Source organism: Sander vitreus, chromosome 7 (assembly GCF_031162955.1).
Source record: "Sander vitreus isolate 19-12246 chromosome 7, sanVit1, whole genome shotgun sequence".
Classification (NCBI taxonomy): Eukaryota; Metazoa; Chordata; class Actinopteri; order Perciformes; family Percidae; genus Sander; species Sander vitreus.
This window is the reverse complement of record NC_135861.1, coordinates 10,764,366-10,779,886: the sequence shown is the minus strand read 5'-3', so window position 1 is coordinate 10,779,886 and position 15,521 is coordinate 10,764,366. Positions and strand designations below refer to the sequence as shown.

The following is a 15,521-nucleotide window of genomic DNA, read 5'->3' as shown; positions in this document are numbered from 1 at the left end:
ACACAGACAACATTTAAACAATACTGCACTTCACATTTTCTTCTAAAATTATTGGTTGTTTATTAAATGTATGTTCCATTTGATCTGCTGTATAATAATATTTGCTGCTACAGTGACTGTATTTCCTCACAGTTATCATTCTAGTCCACAAAGACGGTTACCTTCCCATCCACAGCTATAGGAGGCTGGTACTCTTCAGTCTGCCATTTTCCAAACAGAGCCAGGTCATTCGCATCCTTCTGCTCAGTAGCCATCCTGGCTTTACGGGAACGATTAGAGAAACCCTTCACCATCTGAAAGAGAGGGAGACAGTGGTGTGGTTATACACATTGTCTCTTTATCAACTCAGTTCAATCCTACAGCAACCAAACACAGCGATTTGAGTCCTACCACAGTTTCAATCACAGTTAAGGCTGAACAACTAATATGACCTACTGTGTCACCACAGACAGGTTATTATTCTACTTAAATTCAACTACAAGCACAAAACCATGTCTGTGTCAGTGTACTGTCTATACAAATTTAAATAATAAGATGCTTGGCTGTGTTTTTGTTTTCCTGCAAAGCACTGTACATGTTAACATTAGCACTGTGTTTAATCTGCGCTCACTGGCTGAAATACTAAAATGTAGACTCACTCAGTTCTGGCTCTTGCTGCCTGCAAACTTGTCCCTACCATCAGTTCATTGATCCAATTAAGACAAAATGAGACGTAATAGCATCAATGCTCCCCAAAGTCACTGACAAGAACTTAGCTTTGCAAAGTCATAACTTTGCATGCTTTAAAAAAAAAAAAAACATTTTAAAATCTCAGTAAAATTAGTCTAAAACTACAGTGACTTTGGTCTACACTGTAGAAATCAAGTATGTTTTCTCTTGAAACTGAATAATATGCTACGCAGTAAGGTACAAACTTGCTCTTTGGAGCATTCAATTGTTTGGCTACAAATGTCACTTTCACAGCTCAAATCAACCAGACCTCATCCACTTCAGTATGAGGAGGGAATCTGTATTGGAAGAAAGGTGGTTAACTATGTTAAAACTGTGTGTTAAGTGGTTGTATGAACATCAGTGGAGTGTTAAATTATATTAAAATGAATAGATTGTGACCAAGTTTTCATTTTGAGGTTAACTGTTGTTCCTCTTATTTGGTAACATTGGTCAAGAATCATGCAAATAAAGAGTGCTGGACTGATTTGACAAGAATGGGATTAAGTTAGAGAGGAACAGAATTAAGGGAATTGATGAACGGAAGAGAAAAAAGAAGAGAAACAAAAAAGAAGAACAAATTTGAGAAGAATAATCTCTCTCACCTTATATGGCTCCTCTCCTAGCCTGACAGTCCGCGCCTCTTTGAGCCAAGTGTCTCTGGAGTGGAGCGTGTGCACACAATCCCTAAAGAGAAAGACGATTTAAACATGATAAGAATAATAAGAAATCATTTATTTTTATTTGCCTCGAGAATTTTATTCATGGATTGAGCCCAATGCAATTGTATATGTAAGTAAGTATGAACAGTGCCTAACAAACACCAACAGTCAACAGCAGATGTAATTTACTGCTAGCAGATCACTATTACCATGTGAAAACCACAGTTTCAAGCACATTTTAAAGCACACAGTTTAACTAATCAAACAGCACCACCAGGTGGACACTGACGCTCGCAGCCACAATTAATTCAGACACGCAGGTCATCATTAGCTGTGTCCCAATTCAGCTGATCTTTCAACGCACCTGGCCAAAGAAAATGTGTCCTTCAGACTGAAACTGTGATCCTTAAACAATGAGATGGTCTTACCTCTTGCACACCAAAACTCATGCAGCATTCAGGTGCTTCTTCTCAACTCTTAAAGTAAAATATTTTCACGTTCATGACCAGGACCAAAGTGTAAATACCAGTGCTAAACTGGGTCAACTTCCATGATGCCCTAATTTACAGTGCGAGCGGTCACGTTTGAGCTCAACACATTATGTACTACAGTCTTCCAGAGTAACGGCCAGTGTCCATAACAACCCTGTGATTTACAACATGTCCAGTTTGCTTACCCAAAACAAACAGCGTAGTGTATTCCTGGTTTTTATAGAGTATCCCTGCTACTACTACTATTACTAGTCATAGTTATATTATCTTTTTTGTAACTATAATTGCCACTGTTCATCATGGCCACTGCTAGAATTATTATGATCTCTCTCTCTCTCTCTCTCTCTCTAACTGATGACCAAGTGTGCAAATACCTAGTATATAAGAAGCGGCCACATGAAATTTCCAGACGGTACGAGGCTTGTGTGAATACCCTGTAACCAACTGATATTGTACAAATGTCCTATCGGATCCTGAGAGCTGAAGAGTATAAATCTGTAGTGTTCTTCAAATTCAACAACATAAGGTCGCACTGCTGACTGTTTTACTACTGACCTGGAGTACACCAGCTCTCCCCTGCAGTATCCCAGTACAGTGGCTGTTGAAGGGTAGATAGCTTCATATTTCAGAAGGTGTCTCTTTAAGGCGTACAGCAGGTGGTTCTTATACTCCACTATTGAGATCGGCAGGGGTTTGTTCAGCAGCTTGTTCTGGAGCTGGGTGGCCAACATGGGGAAAACACAGCAAGAAGATGGGTGGTATCAGCAAAGAGAGTTAAAACAGTTATAAATGAGAAAAAGATGGAAGAAGGTTGTATGTGTATAAAATAAATCATTGGTATATCTGGTCTGTCTGAATGTCTACATGTCTGTCTGTCTCACCTCCTTGTCCTCTTTTCTGTCCCTCTCGTCCTCAGGTCCCAGAAACGGCTCGAGCGTTTCCTCCCACCAATCTTCATCCACTCGTCTCTTCCTGGACGATGTCAACCAGGTGGGGTCGTACTTCCTCCCCAGGTCCTTCACAAAGCCGTCCCCGTCCACCGACACCACGTACGTCACCGGTGCTGTTGCATTCTGGGAGCAGAGGTGAGGCATCTCGACACCATGTTCCACATGTACGCAAACCCAGGAGGAAGTTTTCTCCAGATACACCTCCAACCACTCGTCCGCTCCAGGCCCGTCCTTCTTTTTTCCACTCCTTCGCTTTGTTCTGTTGCCTGTCGTTCCTTCTCCTTCTTCTTCATCATCTTCCTCCTCTTCCTCCCACTCTTTGCCCTCCTCGTCTTTTACCTGTTTTTTCCCTCCACCACTCCTTCTCTTCGGAGCTGCAGTGTTCTTGCCGTTGGTCACTTTGGCTTTGCTCTTCTTCTTTTTCCCCTTGGTGGATTTAGCCCCTCTCTCTGGATCCTCACTGTCTTCCTCACTGGTCGCCTGAAAATCCTCCTCATCACTAAGCCCCTCCTCCTCTTTTTCTGCTTCACTGTCACTTTCTTCCTTGTAGCTGACTTTTGAGGCGACGCTGCGGCGTTTAGAGTTCTTTGGCCTTTGCCCTCCTGATGTTATAACCTTCCCCTTTTCCTTTTCCTTCGCAGTCTCCTCTTTTATGTCTTTTGTCTTTGCTTTCTTTCCTCCTCTGTCTCCATTTATCTTCCCCTCTCCAGCTGGTCTCTTGGTGCCAGTAGAGACCTTTGGCTCAGGGGAGGTAGTCTTGGAGGTTTGCTGGCTTGTGTTGCTTTTTCCTGGGGCACCGGTAGATGTTCTAGTCCCTTTGCCCTGGAAAAAGGACAGAGATATTTAGACTATGTGTATAAGAGTTGGAGACAAAATACTAGCTAATATTTTGTAATCTATAAGTCTGTAATGAACAGACATAGTAGAGGCAATAGTATGTGACTTTTTAAGAATAACAGAGAGGGTGTTTTTGTCCTTCCACTGCTTTACTAATTGAGTCTCAGAAACAAAACTATGCAAGGAGTAAACAGACATAACTTCTGAAAAGTATAGACCATTGATTCCCAGGCCAGGGGTACCAGGAGGTATGTGGAAAGATTGTGGAGTAGCTCAATTATTTTAAAAGAATATACATAGAAATCAACAAACATCAAGAAAGAATAAAAGTTAATGAATAAATGGTTGAAACATTAAGCTTCTGCTAACTTACACCAAGTGGTAGGACCTAAACATTGACAGTTCCAACTGTATGAACAAAATTAACAGTGTCAAATAACATGAATTTAAATCAATGAAATGATTAACCAATGAGCTTGAGTTCATCTTTAAGGGGCTGCGGGGTACATCAGACTGAAAGGTTGGGAATGGCATGGACTAAGAACATAACTGATTGAGTCAGAAAAGCAGATTTTCTGATATATCCCAAATTTAAATGATATAGTTAACACACACAGACGTTTCCTACATTTTCAACTGCAAAAGGGATTACCCGACTAACATATCAAATTATAAAACCATTTGTAAATCATCTTTTTTTGTATTTAATGATTGCATAGATTTTGTACTAAAATGTACACAATAAATTTGAATAGATCAATTTGGCAAGTTCATTTATTCACTACACTTAAATGATCTTTTTCAGGTTAACCTATTCAAATGAGCCTTAGAGATCCTCTATTTCATGGATAAATAATGCTGTATGAGTCAGATGTGTACAGATTTCAAAATGGAAATATGTATTCTATGCCAGAGCAATACAACAGTCATGTTAATCTGGTGTGGCTGCTGTAGTGTAATTCTATCAGTATCCTCTAAAGGGCTCAATAACAGATTGACGTACCTTGGCAGATGGGGGTTTGAGAGGAATCGGCTGCAAAGAAAGAACCAATCGGCAGAAGAGCTGCAGAGACCTCAGGACCAACAGGAACAGCTGCAGGAAACACAAAACACACAGGAGCTTTATTTATCGTTTATTCTACCTTTGTATGTTCACTCAAGGGCTGAATTTGATTTCATCAATTGGACTAGTCTCGTGCCAAAATACCAACATGAGTCATCTCCTGGTGGTTTCTGAGCGACAAGCTGGCCAGCCTCCTCTCCAGCAGAGCCCGGGGGTCCGGACGCTCCTCACAGGGAAGACTGGGGTTGAGGGTGAACGTTGCTCTAAACCTGAAAAGGAAGAGAGAGGGAGAGAAGAAAATGGAAATAGGTGATACAGTAGTGATTACACCTGTATCACGGTTTTACACATTCTGACATTAAAAGTAACTTTAGCCACCGCTACACATGTCATATTTCACAAGCACACACCATTTAAGCAGTCCAGAGAGGTAGTTTTGGTCGATGCGTTGCTTGGCGACCATGCTGAAGTGGGGGGGCAGCAGCGACAGAGTGATGGCCAGCAGGTCTGGTTCACTGCACAGGCGGCTGCGGAACATCCCACTGGCTATCAGACACATCAGGTGGACCTAAGAGACCAATCAGAGGTTTGCAATGACCAAAATCCCACTGTGCCAACTTCATATTAGACACAGGATTCGGAGATAGCGATAAGAAGAACTCGTGGGTTCAATCTGTGCGTTTTCACCTTGTGTGTGTCTATCAGCACGTCCTTCTTGTATCGGTTCATCATCCGCCTCAGATACATTTCAAACTCTGCCTGCCTCTTTTGCCTGGCCAATGAGAAATTATGATTATTAGAGTAAAACAGAAGTTTCTCCATAGTGTATACTCACACACTAATCTAAAATAAATATATACAAACTTGCACCTGTTAGCTGTTGGAAATGCATACACTGTATGTTTGTAATCAGACTTAAAAATGCAATGGCTTTACTAAATATCCCACGAAAATGCAATGTGCCCACATGTTTGAAATAGTCTAATTCAAGACTCAAAAAGTACGAAGAGAATCGGTTTCACATGAAGTAAGTCCACATTAAAGGAGATATATTATGCAAATGTTCAGCTTCATACTTGTATTTGGGGGTTTTGGTCAACCAGAAGATGTTAACATGCTTTAATGTTCAAAATCACTTTATTTTCCTCATACTGTCTGTCTGAATATACCTGTATTCAGCCTCTGTCTGAAACGCTCCTTTTTAGCGCCTGCCTCTTTAAGCCCCACTCCCGAAAAGCCCAGTCTGCTCTGATTGGCTTTTTGAAAAATATACGGTGCACCTTTGCAAAGGTAGTTCTAAAAAAAAAAAAAGTAGCTGTGGGTGGAGATACTATAGGTGCATCTCATAACCCTTATTTGATAGCTCCTCGACTCCTCGGTGGAACCGGAGGTTGTTCTGTCCCTTCTCGGTGAAGGCCATCTCAAAGCTCTTATTTCTGCCCCGAGGAGCGAGCATCGAGGAGGGATCACTGATGAGCCATGAGCGAGGAAACACGGGAGCAGCCTTCCCAGAAGCCGTACAGCTGACGAATTCATGTGACGCTTCAGAGGAAAGGATGTCTCATACCACTAAAACACATTTGCTCGGTTCCTCTCCCTTCCCATGATTTCCTCGCGTCTCTCGCGTCTCTCCTCGGCGGAGGGACTAAGACGCGAGGAAGGAACTCAAGTGGAAGGGTCGAGGAGGCAATTCTGAATGGCTTGTTGAATCCCATTTTTTCTGATCTAGGCAGCCCACAAAAAGTTCACACTTTGTGGGTTGGTAGGTACTCCAGATGTATGTGCACAAGCACTGAAAAAGTGAGTTTTTCATGATATAGCCCCTCATGGGCGCTCTCGAAAGTGCAATAACTGGTCAAAAGAAAACGTTGTTCTGGTACTCTATGGCAGAACATGGGGAAAAAAATGTATCTTAGAAGCCTGACTAAATAAAAGCTTATAAAAGACTTGCTCTAACTGAAGGAAGGTTGAAGATGTTTGCTAACGCTACATGGAACTGTATTCAAGATGAGAGGGATTTTACTGAAACTAAAACAGATCACAGTTTAAAAACAAAACTGTACTTCAACTGTTTTTACACCACACAAAATGTCCACTTACTTTTTCCTGATTTCTGGAGTCTCGATCTCTATCTCAAGCGGCTGAGAGGGCAGGACAGGTTCTGGTGGTTCAACTGGACCCAGCGGCCCAGAAAGCTCTGATCAACACAGACACACTCAATTATTTTGTCACTTCCGTTCCCCACTTTCTTTCCAACATTCTATGACCCTTTCTCACCTTTGTATATATAAGTGTTGGAAATGTTTTATCACACACAACAAGCTAACACTGTTTTCTGCTGATCCCTCACTTACCTTCCACTTCCTCCCAATCATCCTCGTCTTCCTCACTGTCCTCCTCCTCCTCCTCTTCTTCTTCTCTCTCTGTTCTCTTGGCGTTCACCGTAACCGCAGGTGCTGCTGAGTTCACCATGTCAAAGTCATCTTCACTCTCAGTCTCCTCCTCCTTCACTGGCGACTGGAAGTATTTACTGGTTTTGACGGCTGGGGCAGTTGTGGATGTGGTGGATGAGGTGTTCCCTGATGCTCGTTTTGTGGCGCCCCGTGGTTTGGGTTTGACCTTCCTCTCGAGCTTCTCCTGTTCCTCTGTGTGGCCATTAGCTGGAAGGACAGACAGAAATAAGTAGTTTTAAGCTACGGGGTTTGAGTAATGATTAAGACGGAGTAGATTAAAGGGATACAGTATGATTTTCGGTTTTCTACTTCTCACTTTTTCCTTTCTTTATATAGTTAAGATCTTTGTGATTTAAAAGCTGTTATACAGTATTTAGCATCAATGAATCTCAACCACAATAATGCAAAACAGAAGTATGATCACCCTTAACAAACAAGATCACCATGATAGACTGTCATGCTACTATTAGCCCCTGCACTGCATTCTATTTTTTTTTTTTTTAAATGCATTTTTTATTAGGCCTCTGAATATATGCTTTTGTCCCAATTCAATTCTTCCACGATACATGGGTGCTGATTCGATTTATACTGCGATTTTCATTTATTGCGATTCTAGAAGTATTGTGTTTCGATAGTAGTATTGCAATTTCTTTTCCTTCTTTAACAAAAACTAAAGCTGAATAATACACTTTTAAAGACAATAAATTGAGACATTTCACAGGAAGAATGCACATCACATGTCAGTCAGTCAGTTTGATATTTATAATTTGTTAAGAAGTACATAACATGAATTTTCTGCATTTTCTGCTTTCGGTCTGTGTTTTGTTGGAAACAGATATGATGTAGTCGCCGTCAGCGGTCCCGTGTAAACAGAAAATATTTAGGTGAATCATTGGTAAAAAAAATTAAATAAGATATAGATTTTTGGGAAGAGAATCGATTTTAAAAATCATCGCAAAAAATCCTACAGGAATCGATTTCCCCCCCCACACCCGTATTTGTTATTGTAAACCATAGGGTAACATTTAAAAGTGTGTTTTGCCCATAGAAAATAGATCTGAAGCTCAGTTTCTGGTAAGAGGCCACAGGAAAAGTTCTTTTTCTACAAGATTAAAGCTTAAAGGTTCCGTAGGTAGGACTGTGAAGATCCAGGACTTAGCCAAAACAATTTAACATCGACAACTTCTCAGTCCCTCCCCCCTTTCAGGTAAAGCCCAAAACGGTCTCTTAAGCCCCTCCCCCCACAAGGGAGAATGAATGTGTGTGCATGAACAGTGACTGACACACAGTTAGACACCCCCCCCTGGCCATGATTGGTGTATCTGAACAGGGAGCGGTGGATTTTTGCAAATCGCACAACAGGCTGTAGGTGGTGCCAGAGGAGCCGGATGTTTTTTTAAATGACCTGCTTCATGTAGTTCTACTGGAACATAGGGTCAGTTTCAACAAATATAACAAAAAGTTAGTTTTGGAAGTCTTACCTACTGCACCTTTAATACGAGTAAACACTAATCAAAAGAAATCATCAACAGTACAATAGTGGTGGTTGTGGTTGGAGTCCTCCTCGCAGCAGCAAACAGAAAGGCTCATGGTAATTATAGTCAGAGTTTATGAATTACTTGTCATAAAACATGAAAGGCATAAAAAGGGATGAAACACAAGGTACCAAACATCTAACCATAATGTTTCTGTAGTAAATACAGCCTGGTATCCATAATGCTTCTGTTTAAAAACTCTACAAAGAGAACATTTAAAATAACGCTGCCGCTGCACTAACTGTCTATTTTCTGAATAAAGTACAACATTGCCTAATGCATTTAAAACTGTAACAGAGAAACAAATAATACATGGCTTAAGAGGCAAATCATCAAAATGAGAGAGGCAAACACCTGCTGGCATATTAAAAAAAAGGTATTTATGCACATGCATGCAAAAGGTATGCATATGTATGGTGCATATGGTGCATGCTTTACACGTACACACACTGATCCCCCACTTACAAAAACATGTTTTGATAAAGTGGAGCACAGATGTGTATCTGGGCCAGCAGATCCACTCCAGTAACCATTCATATCACCCGTACATGCACCTGCACTCCGGTTGCTCGAAAAGTGTGTTTTTGGTAGCAACAATAATAAAACAGCCACATGTGTGAACACAAATCAAACAACACTGAAAATGTGTTTTTAACCATTAAAGATCCTTGACGATTTCGGATTTATCTACAGATTCAGTGAATCATCGCTCTCTAGGGTTGGGCAGGAATTCAATATCGTCAATCAACTTTCAGTGGAATTACATTGTGATGATATATGCATGTCATGTTATCATTTCACAAAATGTTGTTGTCCAAATGAATGATTCCAAACCAACTGTTGTTAAAAACAAACAAAATAGGAAGAATTATGACCAAAAAAGTCATAAAAAAATCAAGTCCAGGCACTCAATGTTGGTTGATTTGTTATGACTTTTTTGGTCATAATTCTTCCTTTTTGTGAATTGCATTCCTTTCCATGAGCACAGGTGGTTAAAGGGATACCAGAAGCGCTCCTGCCACTTCTGTCTTTAATATCCATTAAAATAGTTATTGAAGTTTTTCTTTTACATTTGTGAAGGGTCTGTTATCATTTTTACATGCAACTTTTTTTTATATGTATTTCCCATATCACACTATATAATGATATTGGGAAAGTAGCATAGTTTATTATAGCTGATGTTACAGTCATTGATCTGCATCACTGAACCTACATCACCAACAACAATTTCATGCATGATAGTCTGCACTGACAATCAGCTATAATTCATAACTTTCCAACCATATAAAACAGGATGCATTTAGCAGGATAAATATGTATTCTTCTCAACAAAAAACTTTATTTTATGCATATGCTGAGCGTTACATAGACCCCTTTACTGTTGGAACAAGCTAAGTTGCCCTCCTTACTTTACAATCTGAGTTATTCACACACAGATAAACACTAGTTAGCAAACTAAACGTGGTTTTCCCATTCTTTTTTGGATGCAAACTTCACACACATCATTTGCGGCAATCGGGGAGGATGTAAACGTATGTGTGTGTATATAGCGGGACAGATGGGAGTGATGCATCAGCCCTAACATTTCATACCTGCATCTTTCTTCTTCGTTCTCGCTTTTGCTCCGCTGCTCTTTGCCTTCAGCACCTGCTTCAGTTTCTTTGTATAGGCCTCTGTCTCTGCACACCCTCCCCGCTTTGCCATGCTGTCTTTTCTCAAACGTTTCTAAATAAAAATCTATTTTCTTTACATTTAAATGTCTTTTGGTAAAACTAGACAGGCGGAAACCCGTCAGCTGTCCACCTGGTGTTGTGTAAGGGTTTGGAAACAGAAGTTATCCAACATTTCACTCTGCAGCTTTCATAACACTCCGGTTGTTTTGGAGGCCGGACTCAACGTCACGTCCGCTCCTTCTTCTTCGCCGCTAATGTTGCACCGGCCGAACCAAGCTATGGAACCCATATGTCTATGATGGAACCCATATACTGTATATAGAATGGACCAACAGATCCCGTTGCTCTCATGGATGTATTAAGAGAACTGGACGGAGACCAGTGAAGGCTATCAGAAGCACTTTTCCGGTGAGCGCCGAGCGTTACTGCGCAGCCTCCAACTGAGAGAGACGACGTAAGTGTGACGTGAGCAACCTGTCTGAAAGTTGTAAGTCTTCTGGTAGATTCAAGATTCAAGATTCAATACTTTATTGCCATACAACTCGGTGCAAGTTGCTAGGAATTTGCTTCCGTGAGTGTGCTCATGACAGGACATCAACACAACAACAAAAACATATAACTAATATATACACATATGGTATCTCACATGGGATCACACTTAACACAGGCAGATACAAAAATCTGATCGCTACATACCTGGATGATAGTCCAGGAGGCTAAAATAACCAATATCAAATTAAAGTGACATGTTGCATAGGAATGCATAGCGCAAGTCCACAACTTTGCAATGAATAAATAAAATACTGCTAATATGGGTGGCATAAAAAGTAATATTAGAAAACCAGTGTGAGGAGATGGACAGTTTATACAGGCACCTTAGGGGAACCTTTTTCCATAAGGTGCTGGTACAAAGATGGAGAGCTGTTTAGAGATTTAATGGCTCTGCAGTATGTGCTGTTGAGAAAGCGGGAGGTTCTTGTCTTAATAGCTCTCAACCTTCTCCCTGATGGGAGAATGGTGAAAAAGGAGTTTACAGGGTGAGTGTCATCTTGTAGGATCTTTAGGTCTTTCCGGTGGATATGTAGAACTCACAAATGGGGGAGAGTTTGCAGCCAATGATTTCTGAGGCTGTGTTGACTATCCTATCCAGCTGCAGCCGGTAGCTGTGCCAAGAGAAATCTCAATCATTCCCAATCTTGCAGAGACGGAGAGCGTAGGTATATGTAAGGAGATAACATGGACACAGGCTAATTATTGCTAACTAAAATGCTAGTTAACATTAGTAATTCAACTTAAACAGCTAATGTAAGACGAAACTGCCTGCAAGCTTCTCCTGTACTATACGGTAATTCCTCTACTATGCGACAGTAAGTCGCATGGTTATGACACAATCGTTAGCCTATTTTTACAAAAACGTCTGCTACGGAGCCATAACGTGAGGTACAAGGTAATGGAGCCTTTTATACATTGTCGTGTTTCTTTAGAAATAAACAATGGACAAATAGAGTCTTTAAACGCTTCAGATGTAAAGTTATTCACTGTCAAAGTGACGTCAAAACAAATGGCAGTCAATGGGATGCTAACGGGGGGTGAGTGCTTGTTAGCATCAAAATGGCGCCATAGGAGGTACGCGTTGTGAGGAGAAGCTTACCCCCTTGATGGAACCAAGCCAGCTTCTTCTTCTTCTTCTTTTGAAAATCTTTTCTTTTGCCAAAGATCATCTATAGGTCTACTTGGTTCTAAACTGTATCTGCTTATGCCTACCTTTTCAGGCTAACTGAACTGAAGGGCAGCTTTACATATAAATTATGTTTTTATTTAAGCAATGTAATACCACATTATGGACACTGAGGGGCGATTTTGTCCTATATATAAAGCTCAACAGCAAACAAGCCACAGCTGATGTGTTTCTGTTGCAGCTCCTCACCAAAGTGTAATCTTGAGCTTTGACAGTGTTTGACACATTTCTAACTACATTCATGGGGTTTCGTAAAAGAGACACTCAAGCCGGGTGGCTACACAACCGTCTGGCAACAATAGGGTCCGTTTTTTTATTTATTTATTTTTTTTAGATTTGAATCATATAGCCAGAGGCAAGCTACATGATGAGTTCCAAAGTAGAAGAGAACAATCCAGTCTCTAGATTCACAATATTAAAGACAGCTGGCCTTAAAGAGCCATACCAGATTTTTAAAAACGGTGTAATGTACTGTGTAATATATAGGATTGGGCATCGAGAACCGATTCCTACTTGGAATCGTTTAAAAAATGACGATTCCAGTAGAATCGTTTCTTTATTGGAATCGTTTGGAATCGTTTGGAGGATTTGGTTTCAAATTCGATCATCGCTTCCCAATTTAATATGTGCAACTTTTGGTTTCCGTACGGCCAGGCTCTTGTTGTGTTGCAGCCTTGGAGCACAGTAAGCAGCTTTATTTTACATTGAAAAAGCTCAGTAAAACTGCAACCCACCACTGACTCAAAATAAAACGTTCCTCTTATTTGTGAAAATAAGCATGTGACCCGTTTCAACTCCACCCCTCAAAGAATCGGAATCAAGAATCGATTAGAACCGGAATCAAAAGAAAGAATCTGAATTAGAATCAGAATTGTTAAAATCCAAACGATGCCCAACCCTAGGAATATATAAACTTTGCATAAAACAATGCCACCAGTAATAGGTTTACTGTACTCTAATAAAAGTGACAGAATATAATTTATGAGGACTTTAATACTGATGAACTTATCTAATTTCTTATAAATCCGTGATTTGTGTCACTTTCTCTTGTTATATGAATGTTCTCGTTTTTTACTGCAGTCAGTGTGCCTAGGAGATTGTGTTGAAATAAAGCAATTCTCAGAAAATCATGATTTATGGATCTGTGTGCACATTTAATTTTAGTATGATGGTTTATGGATTTTAGGGTGTGCACAGAAACATGAGACCATTAGCCAACTCTGTACAACTATTAGGGAAAATCACAAGTAGAAGTAGAGTAGTAAGTTTCCACCTTTTTCAGGTCATCTGTGACAGATTAATGTCTTGTTTCTATTTTACTTATAAGTAAATCTGTAGGTAAAAGTGCAATGTTTCACTTGCTTCCATGTTTCCCATTGAAAATGTGTCCTCTGATACTGTGACAAACCTGTTCACTGAGGTGATTCTGTTCTATTAATAAAGTATTATGGATATATTTTTTTATGGAACTGTTTGATTCACATTTCATCAAATATGTCAGGAAGACCTCAGACTCTCTCTCATTCACTGGCTCCAGGCATAAGAATGTGGCTTTTGTCGTCTATCTGTGTGTCAGCCATGTCCTGGGAGTTTTGCTGTCTTCCACCCAGTGCATGCTGGATACTCTCTTCATCCCACTGGGACCCTGAATAAGAATGAAGTGGGTAAAAGACCATGACTGAATGAATTCTATATCTTGTTATTTTGCAAAGAGTCTGTCTGATTCCACTGCTACAAGTTCTGCCTCTTCAATCAATTTAGTTCATTTCACTTCAATTTTATTTTCATTCTGCTCTGTTGTGATCCGTATCGATCATGTTGGGACTCTGTAGCAGATGTGTGTGTTTCACTTCAGAGAGCCGTCTGTCAGCTGATACAGTCTGACAGCTTCAGACTGACTCGCTGCAGTAGGGGCCTGATGGGACCATTTCTGTCCCGAGTGTGTGCATGTGTAAAGTATGCACCATACATATGCATACCTACTGCATGCATACTCATAAATGCAAGTTTATGTGTGCAGCGCGTGTGCCTCCATATTTCTGTGTGACAGATTTTCGCTTCACGGTCTCCTGGATGTGTGCATGCATTTATTGCCTTCTGTGAGCATGTGGGCTCTTGAGAGTGTGCTTATACATATAGTGTGTGTGTGTGTGTGTGTGTGTGTGTGTGTGTGTGTGTGTGTGTGTTTATGTGAGGTGACAAGGCATGAGTCCATGGTCCAGTGCGCTGTGCTCCCAGCGCGGTGCATGGCTTCCATCCCTATATGAACCATCAGTACAGTCAGATAGGAATAAAAAGCCATACAGCGCACTGGGCATTGGGAAGGCTGGATTTTAAGAGCAACAACACACACACACACACACACACACACACACACACACACACACACACACGCGGTCAGATGATAGATGGAAAGACATTGAAAAAAAAAACAGCAGGCAAAGGTCATCAACACACAGAGAGGAAGACAGAGAGCTGGGGTCTGTATACTGGGAATACAGCATCATACTGGGCCAAGGACTGGTCTACGGAGTGACCAGAAGACCGACAGAGTGTGAGTCAGAGGGAGGGCATGTGAAGCCTCATCAAGGATGAGGGATGGCGCCCGTTGTTGAGGTGTGGCAACAGGTGTGACATCCACTTTTTTTTTTTTATCCCCACAGTGTTGTCTACAAGGCAGCTGGATTTCCAACTGTGCAGCTCTTAGCTCATGAGGATCAGACAGAACCACTCTGATATATAATGTACAAGAATCTTGACTTGTTAACTTTCACACACCACTATGTTTTAGATGGAGCGGCCGCAAAAAGTCCCTTTTTAGATATTGGGTTACAGCACAGGTCTTTCCTTTTTTGACTCCTACTTTTTCATAACACATAATATCCCCTAACTTCATTTCAACCATATGTACATCACTTATCCTGCCCTTAGCACAAATAACACACTTTGTTAGCACAGTATACAAGTGTTGCAATCTATAATCCACATACCTCTTCCCCTCATGGATGTCTAAACTTTGAAAAGAAAGAAAAAAAGATGCATATGCTAACAAAAGAAACATCCCCAGAGTGTCCAAAATGCTTTTACATATGTTCATTTGAAATATATTTTGATTTAGGCTATAGTTTCCTTCTTGGCAACAAGTATTGGAAATATAGTTCAAATCTACGTATACATCTACAAATTGGTTTTGGTCCAATTTTGTTTTGTTTTGAAATATATACTCTCCAGATACCTTTGACACATATTTTAATCTTTGTGTGATGTGGAAATTTAATAAATTAGATTCAAACAGGATTTTGAATGAAAGTGTTTGAATGTCTTAACGCAACCTTAACTTTCTTTTCCTGTGATAAGATCACACCTGTGCCGCAAAGATTTAAAAATTAAATTGGGGTTTTCATATCAGTG

The 15,521-nt window shown here is 40.5% G+C and overlaps 1 protein-coding gene across 3 annotated transcripts in view; it reads right to left on the bottom strand.

The window, feature by feature from the left end:
- xpc (xeroderma pigmentosum, complementation group C) overlaps positions 1 to 10,802 on the bottom strand; it is a 13,331-nt gene extending 2,529 nt beyond the window's left edge. For 2 of the 3 annotated variants that reach the window (XR_013502240.1, XM_078254544.1), the window contains exons 1-11: positions 10,292 to 10,800; positions 7,066 to 7,371; positions 6,812 to 6,908; positions 5,399 to 5,483; positions 5,122 to 5,279; positions 4,860 to 4,980; positions 4,652 to 4,741; positions 2,743 to 3,633; positions 2,417 to 2,577; positions 1,314 to 1,395; positions 162 to 293 (exon numbers count right to left, since the gene is read on the bottom strand). Coding sequence is in view for 2 of the 3 variants with exons in the window: in XM_078254544.1 (XP_078110670.1) it covers positions 162 to 293; positions 1,314 to 1,395; positions 2,417 to 2,577; positions 2,743 to 3,633; positions 4,652 to 4,741; positions 4,860 to 4,980; positions 5,122 to 5,279; positions 5,399 to 5,483; positions 6,812 to 6,908; positions 7,066 to 7,371; positions 10,292 to 10,403 (2,235 nt within the window). In the remaining variant the exon portion in view is untranslated. Of the gene's footprint in view, positions 1 to 161; positions 294 to 1,313; positions 1,396 to 2,416; positions 2,578 to 2,742; positions 3,634 to 4,651; positions 4,742 to 4,859; positions 4,981 to 5,121; positions 5,280 to 5,398; positions 5,484 to 6,811; positions 6,909 to 7,065; positions 7,372 to 10,291 lie in introns of all 3 variants that reach the window. The other variant, XM_078254545.1, reaches the window with a different exon arrangement.
- Between the last annotated feature and the right edge of the window lie 4,719 nt (positions 10,803 to 15,521).